This window comes from Schistocerca americana, chromosome 3, assembly GCF_021461395.2.
Source record: "Schistocerca americana isolate TAMUIC-IGC-003095 chromosome 3, iqSchAmer2.1, whole genome shotgun sequence".
NCBI classification, from domain to species: domain Eukaryota; kingdom Metazoa; phylum Arthropoda; class Insecta; order Orthoptera; family Acrididae; genus Schistocerca; species Schistocerca americana.
Genome location: NC_060121.1, coordinates 126386602 through 126399179, shown reverse-complemented (window position 1 = coordinate 126399179; position 12578 = coordinate 126386602). Strand labels below are relative to the sequence as shown.

General features: G+C 38.5%; 1 protein-coding gene across 4 annotated transcripts in view; it reads right to left on the bottom strand.

Moving 5' to 3' along the window:
* The window catches only part of LOC124605781 (pericentriolar material 1 protein-like), a 378792-nt gene that overhangs the window by 211290 nt on the left and 154924 nt on the right, over positions 1-12578 (bottom strand). For all 4 annotated transcript variants that reach the window (XM_047137665.1, XM_047137667.1, XM_047137666.1 and 1 more), the window contains one exon: positions 1050-1381. In XM_047137665.1, the coding sequence (XP_046993621.1) occupies positions 1050-1381 (332 nt within the window). The remainder of the gene's footprint in view (positions 1-1049; positions 1382-12578) is intronic.

Sequence of the window (12578 nt, the reverse complement as noted above, 5' to 3'; positions counted from 1 at the left end):
TGGATTCTGCAGAACTGGGTAAATATGAGAAATTTACTTAATGTGTCTTATTCTGTAATACTGATTCATCTCAAAGCCAGCTGGTACCAACTTCCACTTCAAAATTAATTTTAGGATACATCATGAAATTAGCAGTTGTACAGTACATAGATATTTGTAACAGTCTAATCAAAATATGACCTCTGGTGTAATTTCTACACCTTTAGGTCACTCCAGTCAAAATGATAGTTAGGAAGAAATAACTGTTTTGTGGAAAATCTCAGTCTATAGCACAGTAGGCTGACACAATGGATAAAGTTACTCCATTCCCATGCTTTACTTTATTTTAAACAAATTACACTCAGTATAAGAATGTAATTCAAGTTTTTAACAGAGCCTACATACAACATTTTGATATCAGTGTTGTCCCATTACGAATTGCAACACAGTTTCCAATTCTCCCTCCAAGAGCAACTATGAATGTACAAGAAAACTTGCGAATGTACTGGGTGCTGTACAAATTACACATATAAATTAAGAGGATGCAACATGCAGATGTTTTAAAATAGGTTCCTTGTGTGACAGATATGAAGATGACTCATTTGCTAAATGCTACTTCTCAGAAACATGACCAGGTAAAAATCTGGTACTCAATATGACATTATTTTAACACAACAATCGCCTGAAATACACATACAATTTTGTTAAGACAACTAATGCATACATCTGAATGATGATAATATATCCATCTTCAACTTAGTTTCAGTAAATTACACTTTATGGATGAACAAAATAACAAGACTGCATATTTTAAAACATTCTTTTCTTCTTAACATACTGGTAGGTACAATGGCAATAAATATTCCTGAGACATGAATATTATACAAGAATATATTGGCATATCAAAGAAGATAAACCCTAAGGATCATTTACACTTCGACAATAAAACTGAAGTATACAATTTTTGCATATCAGAAAATGATCAGAAATATCAGTCTAATGGCAATTAGGTGTGCAAAAAATACTAAGACAACGGTAAATGTAAATACTTTTCAGATTTGATCATTTACCTCCGGAAATTGTCCCAGTAGTTATTGGCGCGGTTTCCTGGTGGTACTTGGTTATTCAGTGCTTGTGGTGATCGCACAACGGAAGACGGTGGAGGAGGTGGAGCTGGTACAGGAAGAGGGAGAGTATGAACAGGAGCTGCTGAAGGAACCACCAAGTTAGGGAGTGAGTGTGCACTTGCAACGCTATCCGTAGGCAATCCAGAACTGTATGGACCACCATTATTAACAGCAGGAACTGGTTTGGCGTTCTGAATTGTGGAAGACTCATTCAGAAGCTCATTTGAAAGAGGCAGCTGTGTCTCCAATCTGGTCCCGACTCGTTCTTGTTGTAGCTGTGAAAGAAAAGGTCTTAAAGTCTGTTTTGTTGAAAACAGCATACTTGTTTTAACTTAAAATTTAGATGCACATGACTGTCAGTACATTGTCATCTCGAAGTGTCGTAAGTGCCGAAGTTCATCAACCTAGTTTTTGATGAGCACAGATTTATGCCAATTACTTTTTATCTCCCCCCTCCCCACCCCCCTCCACCAGCAAGATGCAACTCTCGCTGTTTGAAAACAATATAAAGTTGTGACAACACAAGTGATAGCCTCCACTTAAATAGAGTAAATAGCTACATATGTAGTCAAAGATATATTTTATGTTGCAATGTTGTAGTGAATGCATCCTATGTGGCTAGTGGATGTGATGTCAGACAAGGGGTGCTGGAACAGTCTTTAAGAGCAAGGAGCAGGCATTGTGGCCTTGGTGGCCACGAGGGTAACACTTTTGTATAGTGAGAGACCAGCCATTTTCTTTAATAAATGTGTTCTGCACAAGTCAAACTTTTATTCACGGTATCACAACTAATATTAAAGTATTTAACATACCTGTACGAGAACTTCACAAAGTGATGTCACAAAAATATGGTACAAATGTAGGACATAATACACTAACAGAAATCAACTGAAAAAGTGATGAAACATATAAAACTTGCATTTAAATTATTCTCAGTTATATACCTTTAATTTGTTCATAATTTATTTATAAAATTAAAAAATAAGAAGGATTTTCAAAATGGTTCAAAGGGCTCTGAGCACTATGGGACTTAACAACTGAGGTCATCAGTCCCCCGGAACTTAGAACACACATCCATGCCCGAGGCAGGATTCGAACCTGCGACCGTGGCAGTCGCGCGGTTCCGGACTGAAGCGCCTAGAACTGCTCAGCCACTGCGGCCGGCGAAGGATTTTCTTCCATCTCTAAGAGCAAACAATTAGCTTAGAATACATTACATCATAGTTGTACATGTGCCATGCTACCGTAGCACCCTGCTACAGAAGCCAAAACAAAGTGGTACAGCCCACTGATAGAATGGAGTACTGTGTGACAATTTGTCTTCTGCATTTGATGGGGAACAATGCTGCAACAATCCATGCTGAGTTGGTGAAAGAGTACAACAACAATGCACAATCATATGACACAATGTTTAGATTGTGGAGATGCTTCTAGTGTGGTCAAACAAGTCTGAATGACAAAGAACGAAACAGCAGGCCATATCTCTGTGAAGAACAGGGAATCACAAGAGAAGTGCATGTGCTGGGGCTAGAAGACCTGGATATCTCCACTGATGTGATGGCAGAGAAAGTGAAGATCAGTTATGGATCAGAGTTCAACATCTTACATGACATTTCAAACATAACAAAGATTGTTGCCCACTGGTTTCTGCAACTGCTCCCACCCTTTCAGAAAGCCTACTGAACTGCGGCAACAGTGGGTATGTTGCAGCTCTGTTACACCAAACCAGACTACTACTTTAGCCACTTAATCACCATGGGCAACTGCTGAGTGTATCACTATGACTACGATACAGAGGAGCAAAGAAAGCAGCAGAAACCTGTGGCTTAAACATCACTCTCAAACAAGTTAAGATCCAGCCATTATCAGGCAAGGTAATGCTGAATGTTTTTTTGTGTTGCTAGGGATTGGTGCTAATAGATTAGGATAACACAGAAATTTCCTGATGAGGTTACCGGAGTCTCCGAAGAAGAAGTGTTATGGGAGGCTGCAAAGGGGTGTTTTTGCTCCGTGACAATGCTCCAGCTTATTGTGCTCAAGTCAAAGTCACACCTGCTGTTTCTGAGGGCTATCATATTTTGCCTTACCCCGTCCCTCTGATATGACACCCAGTGACATCATCTTCTGTCCTTGGATGAAGAAACCACTGCATGGCAAGCAGTTCACAAATGAGGATGAGGTGATCTTCAAGGTGCAAAATGAAGGCTTGTGAAACCTGGGTCTCTGCCAAGTCATCTGTCATTGGGAAAAATGTGTTGCACCAATAGGCAGATATGCAGAGAAGGCCAACCATCATCACCGCGTTTCATTGTTGCACACTGATTTTTTTGAGGTGATAATTAATGACAAGGAGAGTAGTGAATGGGGATGTAGTCTTGCAGAGTGTAAGGCTATGTTTATGCTGCAACCTCACTGCTGGCATCTCACTGTTCGCTACTGGCACATCACACCTCCCTGTACGTTGGGAGCCTTGTTACATTTACATTGCAACCTTGCTATTTGGCCAAAGAAATTACCCTGCAGCTGATCACATAGCTAGTTGAATGCTAGCAGAGTCAAACACAGCACTGCTAGAGTTACATTGAAGCAACCAATCATGGCTCAAGTTTCAGGGCAAGCAGTGAGGGTCATGGTGCAAAAGGGAGAAAACTGGGCAGGCTGAAGAGAGAAACATGCTTTATGACCATCGTTCAATTATACTGGTCAAAACGATGAGAAGCTGCTTTCAACTATATCATGTATGGATGCTGTCATTTTTAGAAAGATTTTAATGATGTGTGAAGCTGTAATGGCACCAACACTAATCAAAAATGTTTTACGATCTGAAGATGGCGAACTGAAACTAGTAATCCATCCAAATACTGAATCATGCAGGAATAATTTTTAAAACTTATGATTTTGAACTTGTAGGACTGTGCATACACAAAGGTTGCAATTATGAAACTAGAAATACGAACAATTTTCATGGAGAAGTACATACAAAGGCTCTGTATCAAAGAAACAAGCTGTATAAACCTATAGCACTCTCCAGTGTATTGGCTGTAGAAACAAAGAATGTAAAAATATTAGCTAAGTACTGCTGGAAAAAAAAATTAGTACACCTGGAAAGATGACTTCAATTTTGATCTGATGATGGCACATGCCACCTGGGCAATATTAGATGTACTAGTAATGGTTTCAAAATCATCCACCAACAGGTAGCATAGTCGCACAGTTGCCAGAGTGCCATCTGAGTCTGTCCTTTAATAAAGAAAGCTTGCAGACAGTGTTCTGCAAACACATGAAGCAAACAGACAACCATGTCATAGAGATGCATTTGTGCTTCCTACAGCCAACTCAACTGAACAAGTATGAACGGGGTCAAATTGTGGTCTGCTGAGTGGTGAGATAGTCGTTTCAGAGAACTGCTACAAAAGTTGGATATGCTGTGTCAGTTGTGCAACGATGCTGATATCAGTGGTCTCATCAACATTCTCATACCTGTAGATGAGGTTCTGGACATCCGTGCAGCAGAGATGCCCACCCGAATCGTCATATTGTAAGGGCAGCAGTGGCAAATCGTACAGCTACCACAGCACAGATAAGAGTGCTTGTGAGCACAGATGTGTCAACACGAACTGTTGCGAACCAGTTATTAGCAGTAGGACTACGAGCACGCACATTTCTAGCCGATCTTCCTCTCATGCCACAGCATCGACGTGCACGACTTGACTGGTCCATCAGAGGATCACTTGGAAGATTGAATGGTGCGCTGTGGTCTTTGGCGATGAAAGCAGATTCTGCTTGCATTCAGGTGACGACTGTTTGCACGTAGTACGACATAGACCTGGTGAACTCAGTCTTGTAGAGTGCATTTGTCCAAGAAACGCAGCTCTACCCCATGCCTTATGGTCTGGGGTGTGGAGAAGACGCTAACCAGCATTTGCTACACGTAGAATGTTATTAGATCCATATTTTTACCTTTCTTGCAACAGGAAGGTGATGTGTCCTTCCAACAGGATAATGTTCACCGACACTGCCAGTGAAACTCTTCATGCTCTGCAGGACATGCAGCAACTTCCCTGGTCAGTACGATATCTGGACTTGTCTCCAATTGAACACTTGTGGAGTATGATGGCACAAGAAGTGACTCAACCAACTCAGCAACCAACAACTCTTACTGAACTATGTGAATGGGTCGAGTAGACGTTGCATAATGTATCCAAGGACAGCATTCACCATCCGTACGATGGGTGCCAGAGGCACTGGCAGCATTGCTGCCCATGGAGGCTATAACATGTACTAACATGTGTGTTTCAGCATTGGTAGATACTTGGTACCACAGACTGTTTGTGCTACTGATCTGTAAATGTAATCATTTCATGTACTCCATATGCACTGCTGCAGCAATAAATCTTGATCGAATTAGAAACCTCTGAAAAGGTGTACTAATTTTTTTCCTGCTCTGAATTTAGGAGAGGATGGTGAATTACAGATAAACAAATAAAAAAGCTGCCATACATTTAAGCTTTTGTCCAAAAGGGGTTCTTCTGAAGTAGAAAACACACACACTTTCACCTAAGCACAACTCGCAACTATCCTTCACCTACCCATCTCTTTCCCTGCTTCCACTCCAGCACTACACAGCCTTCTATTCCACCAACATACCCACTAGCCTTATTTATCTCCTTTTTCCATTCCCCTTCCCTTCTCACCTGCTGTCCACAAAGCCTCCCAATTGCACCTAACAAACCTATCCTACTCCACTATGTCCCTGTACGCTCCCACAAGCAGCACAACACATTCCCCCACCCCTGCCCAGCTATTCCTTCCCCTCCCTCTCTTCGCACCAGCCACTTCCGTACACCCACTACCCACCCTACACCAGACTGCTTCTCCCAGCAGGTGCTGTTGCAGTCTGGCCACAGGCAGTAGTATCCTTGTGTGAGTTGTGCCTGTGTGAATGAGTGTTTGTTTTTCAACTTCAGAGGAAGGCCTTTTGTCCAAAAGCTTGAATGAATGGCAGGCTTTATGTTGGTCCTCTCTGCGACTCTATATGGTGATAGAAATTTATCCTTCTCATAATACTGTTGTTATTCCATTTTGGACTTTCCATTGTTAGATATATTTAAGAAAGTTTTGATGATGATGATGATGATATCTAATAGTTTTTACAGCAAGTAATACAAAAATTATTCACATTCACACAGTTTTGTCATTTAGTTCACTTATACACATGTTTTACTATGACTTTTATATAAAGACTGATCTGGTACGGTTTCCATGTTTTGATTGTTTCAGGCATTGGGCATTCCAAAAGCTGTTGAAGTGTGCTAATAACTGAAGAGTAAAATAATGTGTGAAGTGGTGTCATTGACAAGAGATGAGATAGAATATACAATTTACATTGTACTTGTACATAATTAGGACAAAAAACTTGTTTCCAGTTACGCAATCTACATTCAGTGTCCTTCTAAGTGACATGTCCATGCTGCTGTACAAAATGATCAAAGGATGAATAAATACTACTACTACTACTACTACTACCATCATCATCATGGCACCTATGTTTTCATGACATAGATGTTAGTCCCTCCTCAGATTCGTCTAGATAATTTCTATGCTGCAGATGATCCCTTCAATCAGTTCTTACATAGACTTACTAAACACTACACTTATTCATTTATATGTGACCACAGATTTCATCTCTTCTCTCCAAACAAATAGTGTACTTTAATTTTGTCTGTGGCAAAGACATGCAACATGTGAATTACAACAGAGCTTCTTATAAAGAGACATATGGATGTGAACTATAAATTCAGGCATCTTTTACTGTTAATATATTTATTGAACTGCAAATCTAATTACACTGAAAGAAGTAATGAAGAGCTCTTCTTAGACAGCCATGTGATTTTGTCGGTGACAGTCATCTTACATGTTTTCTCAGACTGCTACCCTTCTGGTACTCACTGCATTCATACACTCATTGCGTACTCACTGCATTCATATATTATGCCTGCCATCTCATGATTCTATAGATGCAACTATCAACTCATATTCCAACAAGTGAGCAAGTATAGAACTTGTGCAGTTCTTGAATATCAATGTCACTGTAAATCTTTTCTGTGGACAGCCATAAAAATTCAATTGAATAAATCGAGAGGTATCTTTACTGGAGATTATTAAGAAAAGGAGCAAAACATATATTGTTTGTTAGATGTTACTGGTAGTACTCATGAGTCTATTCAAAAAGAGTCAAAACCTATGTCTGTCTCTCAAAAACCTAAATGTGATTGCTGTGCAGCACATGTTCTGCAAGACTGGTAGTAAATCCAAATTCTTCACTTCCCCATAAACGCAATGAGGTTACACTGGCAATGATTGCATCATCCAGTCCCCTGGCAATATTTTTCTTACTAGTTAATGAAGTGACAAATTTTTTAAATAATGTTTGGTTTAATTCAGAGTTGTTATGCTGCAGCAACAGAAAAAATGCAGAAACACAAAACTCATCAACCGACTTTCTGAAAACGAGTTTTGAGAGATAAGATATGAATAAGACTCTTAAATAAGTAATGACACCAAAGAGCTAAAAAATAATGTTAATGGTATGTACAAATAAATTTTATAATAAAACTGGCAGGTGGCCAATAAACAAGTAAACAAATGACACACAGTCTCAAACCACAATATTACCAAATATTATGTGATTTGGGAACTCAGAATACAGGCTTTGTAACACAGTGGGTTTCTAATACAAGTAAAGCTGAATCGTGCATAGAATGGTGGAAAGTTAAACAACAATATGCATGATAATGCCTGACAAAGACATGGATATATGAATTGCAACAGAGGTTTTATGAAGAGACATATGGATATAAACTGTAAACTCAGGCATCATTTCTTGTTAATGTCTTTAATCTACTGCAAATTTAATTACACCAAAAGTAGTACTGACTAGTTCCTCTTAGGCAGCCACATTCATAAATGATCAGCAATGTGACCATCTGACAAACAGCTTGCTTGAGCTTAAAATACAGAAAACACATGTTGGCAGCACTGGCACAGATCGCACATGCTTGAATATTAAGCTCATGAAGATAAGTCAGTAATTCTATAATAACTGTCAATTAAATTAATATTACACCACAACAAAGTTAATTAGAGTCTGTTTTATATTATCTACTGAAGGTTTCAATTGTTTTAAAGTATTTCTTGGAAAGAAACAAAAACATAAAATAAGAGCCGGTTTCCGTGTACTTTAGACATGCGTTTACATATATTCTTTAAGCATTAAGTCAAGAATTTACGTTGTTTTCATCACACATATATTTAATAGTACCGTATCTATTTAGCGAAGTACAGGTTTTAAGTTCTATCCTTTGTTTCCTTTCAAAACACATAAAGTACGTATCGCACATACACAATCTAATTTTTCGGGTATACAAGTTTTGATTTTGGACATTAGTTTAACTTCATTATGTTACTATATTAATAGTATACATGTATATTAGTGTTCCACATAACTTAAGCGACTTTTGTGATCTGTAGTTAATAGAATATTACTGTTATTGTCTAGATAAATTTTATAAAAAATGTTGTATACAACCATGAGCGAGAAGTATTTGAGCTGCCATAGGAAAGTCAGTTCTGGGGTTCTGTGCAGCTGTGTGGCAGATGGTTACACTGGGGTGAATGTAGTGGCATGGGAATCAGGGAAGTAAATGGCTCTCTTCCATGGTATTGCAGATTATGTTCAAGGGATAGGAAAATAGCAGAACAGGAAGGGAAGATTAGAGCCCTTCAGGCTAAACTGGATAGTGCTACGGAGGAACTGATGAGGTTAAGGGGGGAGGAGGGTGAAGACAGATGGGAAGTGGTAGCAAGGAACAGGGGCCACAGAAAGAGAACAGTATCAAACAGTTTCATCATTGGCACAAACAACAGATTTGCTCTGCTACCTCAGTCAACTAAGGAAGAGGCTCAAGTAGATGTAAGTGTAGTGAGCACTCACCAGAATTTCACTAGGAAACCAACTGTTGCAAAAAAAAGTACAAAGTAGGAGGAAAGTTCTGTTGTTAGGTAGCAGCCATGGAAGAGGTGTGGGCCAGATCTTGCAGGAAAAATTAGGTGACAGGTACCAGATCACAAGTATTTTCAAGCCCAGTGCATGTCTTAGCCATGTGATAGAGAATGTAGGTTCATTGTGCAAGGGTTTTACAAAGCAGGGTCAAGTTGTGGTAATTGGTGGAGCGGAAACAGTATTGATAGGGATCAGGGCTACAATATTGAGTGTGACCTGGTAAAAATAGCATCTGCAACGAACCATACAAATGTCGGCTTGGTTCCTGCTTTGATGCAGTATGACTGGCCCCAACTGAACAGCCCGTCAGGAGGGTCAATATGGAGCTAGATCAGCTGCTTTGGAAGGCTACTTTGTCACGCACAGGTTTGGTATCTGTTGATGGTATTGGTAGGTGGGACTTCATAAGACATGGCCTGCATCTCAATAGGGAAGGGAAGGGTAAACTGGCTGGGATGGTAGCAAAATCTTTAAGGGGGGGAGGGGGGCTGCACTGAAACTCATGGGAGTTTTTTTTTAGGCTAAGATTGGTGTCCAGTCATTCTACATTGATTGAAATTAGGCTTAATGAGAAATTTAGAGAGGCAGGTGCTAGAGATGTGAAAATATCACAAGATTCTCATAACGGTATAGTGAAAAATAATGTTAGTATGTCACAAGATTCACATAAAAGCACAGTGAAAAATAATGTTAATATATTGTATCAGAATATCATGGGATTAAAAAACAAAGTAGATGATCTTCTTGTTTGTTTAGAAGATTTAGAAACTGAAGGTGGAATAAATGTACTATGCCTGTCTGAACATCATATAGTCACAGCTATGGAAATGGTAAACGTAGGTGAATATAAGCTTTCAGCACACGTAAGTAGAGACATTATAGAGCAACTTATAGAAGCATGTGCATTTGAGCTTAAGCTAAATAATGGCACTTTCATAATTGTAGCTGTGTATAGGTCCCCATTCGGAAATTTTTAACTATTTTTGAAAAACTTGGATTCTTTGTTGTGCTACCTGTCAAAGCAAATTATTGTTTGTAGGGATTTCAACATACATCTTCTGAAAGAGTCCGACAGAAAGCTTGACCTTGAAGTATTACTTGGTTCTTTCAATTTGGCATCAATTATTGATTTTCCTATTCGGGTGGTACAGGAAAGCAGCACACTGATAGAAAACATTTTCATAGAGCAAGATAAATTTAATCAAATAAAAACTTTTCCTGTTAAGAATGGTCTGTCTGATCATGATGCACAGCTAATTACAGTATATGATATAGCTCCATACAGTAATGCAAAACAGCCCTCCAAAATAGCATGTTCCATGAATGATTTTACAATTTCAAATTTTAGGGAAAGCTTGCAACAGTTAGACTGGGATGAGGTGTACCTTTGTGAGTATATTTGAAAACGGTGAAATATAGTTGTAAGAAACCATGTCAAAAGCCATGGCTTACTAAAGGGATAAAAATATCTTGTAAACAGTAAAGGGAAATGTACCTTATAGCTAGAAGGAGTAATGATCCCGAAACAGTGATACATTATAAAAACTATTGCGCTGTATTAAGGAAAGTTATTAAAAAGTCCAGAAGTATGTGCATTATGTCTGAGATTAGCACATCTGATAATAAAATTAAAACAATCTGGACTACTGTGAAAAGGGAAACAGGGCAACCAAGAGCACAGGAAGACCAGATTTCTATCAAACACAATGAAAAGTTTGTTAACAAGAAGTCAGAATTAGAAAACATTATTAATAATCATTTTGAAGTGTTGTAGATAAAATAGGATCCAGCTATTCATTAGAAAATGCAAGGCAGTATATGGAAGAGGCAGTACCTATGCAATTTGATAAAACTGAAATTCAACTCGCCTCTCCTACTGTAATTAGGAAAATAATAAATTAACTCACAAGAAAAAGCTGACATGGAATTGATGGCATTTGAAACAGAGTACTAAAAGCTTGTTCCCAACAAATAAGTAGGATTCTCACCCACATATGTAGTAGCTCACTGAAACAGGGCATTTTTCCAGATAGACTGAAATACACTATTGTTAAACGATTGCATAAAAAAGGGGATAGATCTGATGCTAACAACTACCACCCAATCTCACTTCTGACAGCTTTATCCAAAATTCTTGAAAAAGTAATGAATTCAAGAGTAGCATCACATATTTGTAAAAATGAAGTACTAGCAAAATGTCAATTTGGTTTTCAGAAAGGCTTCTCAACAGAAAATGCTATAAACGCTGTTACTGATCAAATATTAAATGCATTGAATAACCAATTATCACCCCATTGGGATATTTTGTGATCTCTCAAAGGCTTTTGATTGTGTGAATCATGAAATTCTTCTAGATAAGCTCAAGTTTTGTGGTATGAGCGGGACAGCGCACAAACGGTTAAATTCATACTTACCTGTATAGCGTCCCCAGTGCCAAATTTTTTATCATGTAGCCGTAAAATAATAATTTCTCTGTGTAGGTTCAGATTGCAAAGAAATAATTTATGACAGAATGATCTAAAGAGACGACAAGATACGCTCTTTTGTTAATTTTTTAGTCGACTTCACTTCTTCACTTGTCTTTATGGTGTCTAGAGGGACATCTTGCGTGTGCTGACAAATGTAAGCATATTTGTATGAGTTAAGCATATAATATACCGATTTAATATTATTGTGCACTTTTAATTTGTAAGAGGTGATCCCGATTTCATGTCCGCCTTCCTTGAATTAACCTGCATTCAAGTAAATTACAGCTCAACAATCGCAGCGGCCGATGCAGCCAACGACGCCATTACGTGGTGAATTTAACTTATGAAAAGGGAGCGGAAGCGGAAAACTCGCCCGCTATTAGCATAATATTAATTTTTCTCCACAGCCGCATGAAGTTGCAGAAATACTTAGCTTTAAGATTCTTACTTTCAGTACCATAGCCGAGAGCCAGAGCCAGGACTCTGACTGCAATACAATTCTTAATGGAGGTAAGAAAAATACTCTCGCGCGTGTGTGGGCCGCAATTTTAATTAATAACTAAAGATCTTTTGCTTTAAAGTGAACTGACTAGCCGAGGAAATTAATATGAAAAGTTTATTACATTGTTCAACTTAAATATCATTTTTATTAAGGCCCACCACGTAAGTCGGCAACAATCAAAAAATAATAATAACAATAATAATATATATATTAAATTACGACGGACGCGAGACCTGGAAGAATGCAGAAGGTTGAAATTAACAGTACAGATAGTCTGCAAAAACCAGCAGGGTCCTTTAACTGAGGAGGTATCACGAATCGTTTCCCACAGGGTTCAGTCTTGGGTCCCTTATTGTTCTTAATATATATTAACAACTTGCCACTCTATATTCATGAAGATGCAAAGCTAGTTCTCTTTGCTGATGAAAGAAGTATAGTAA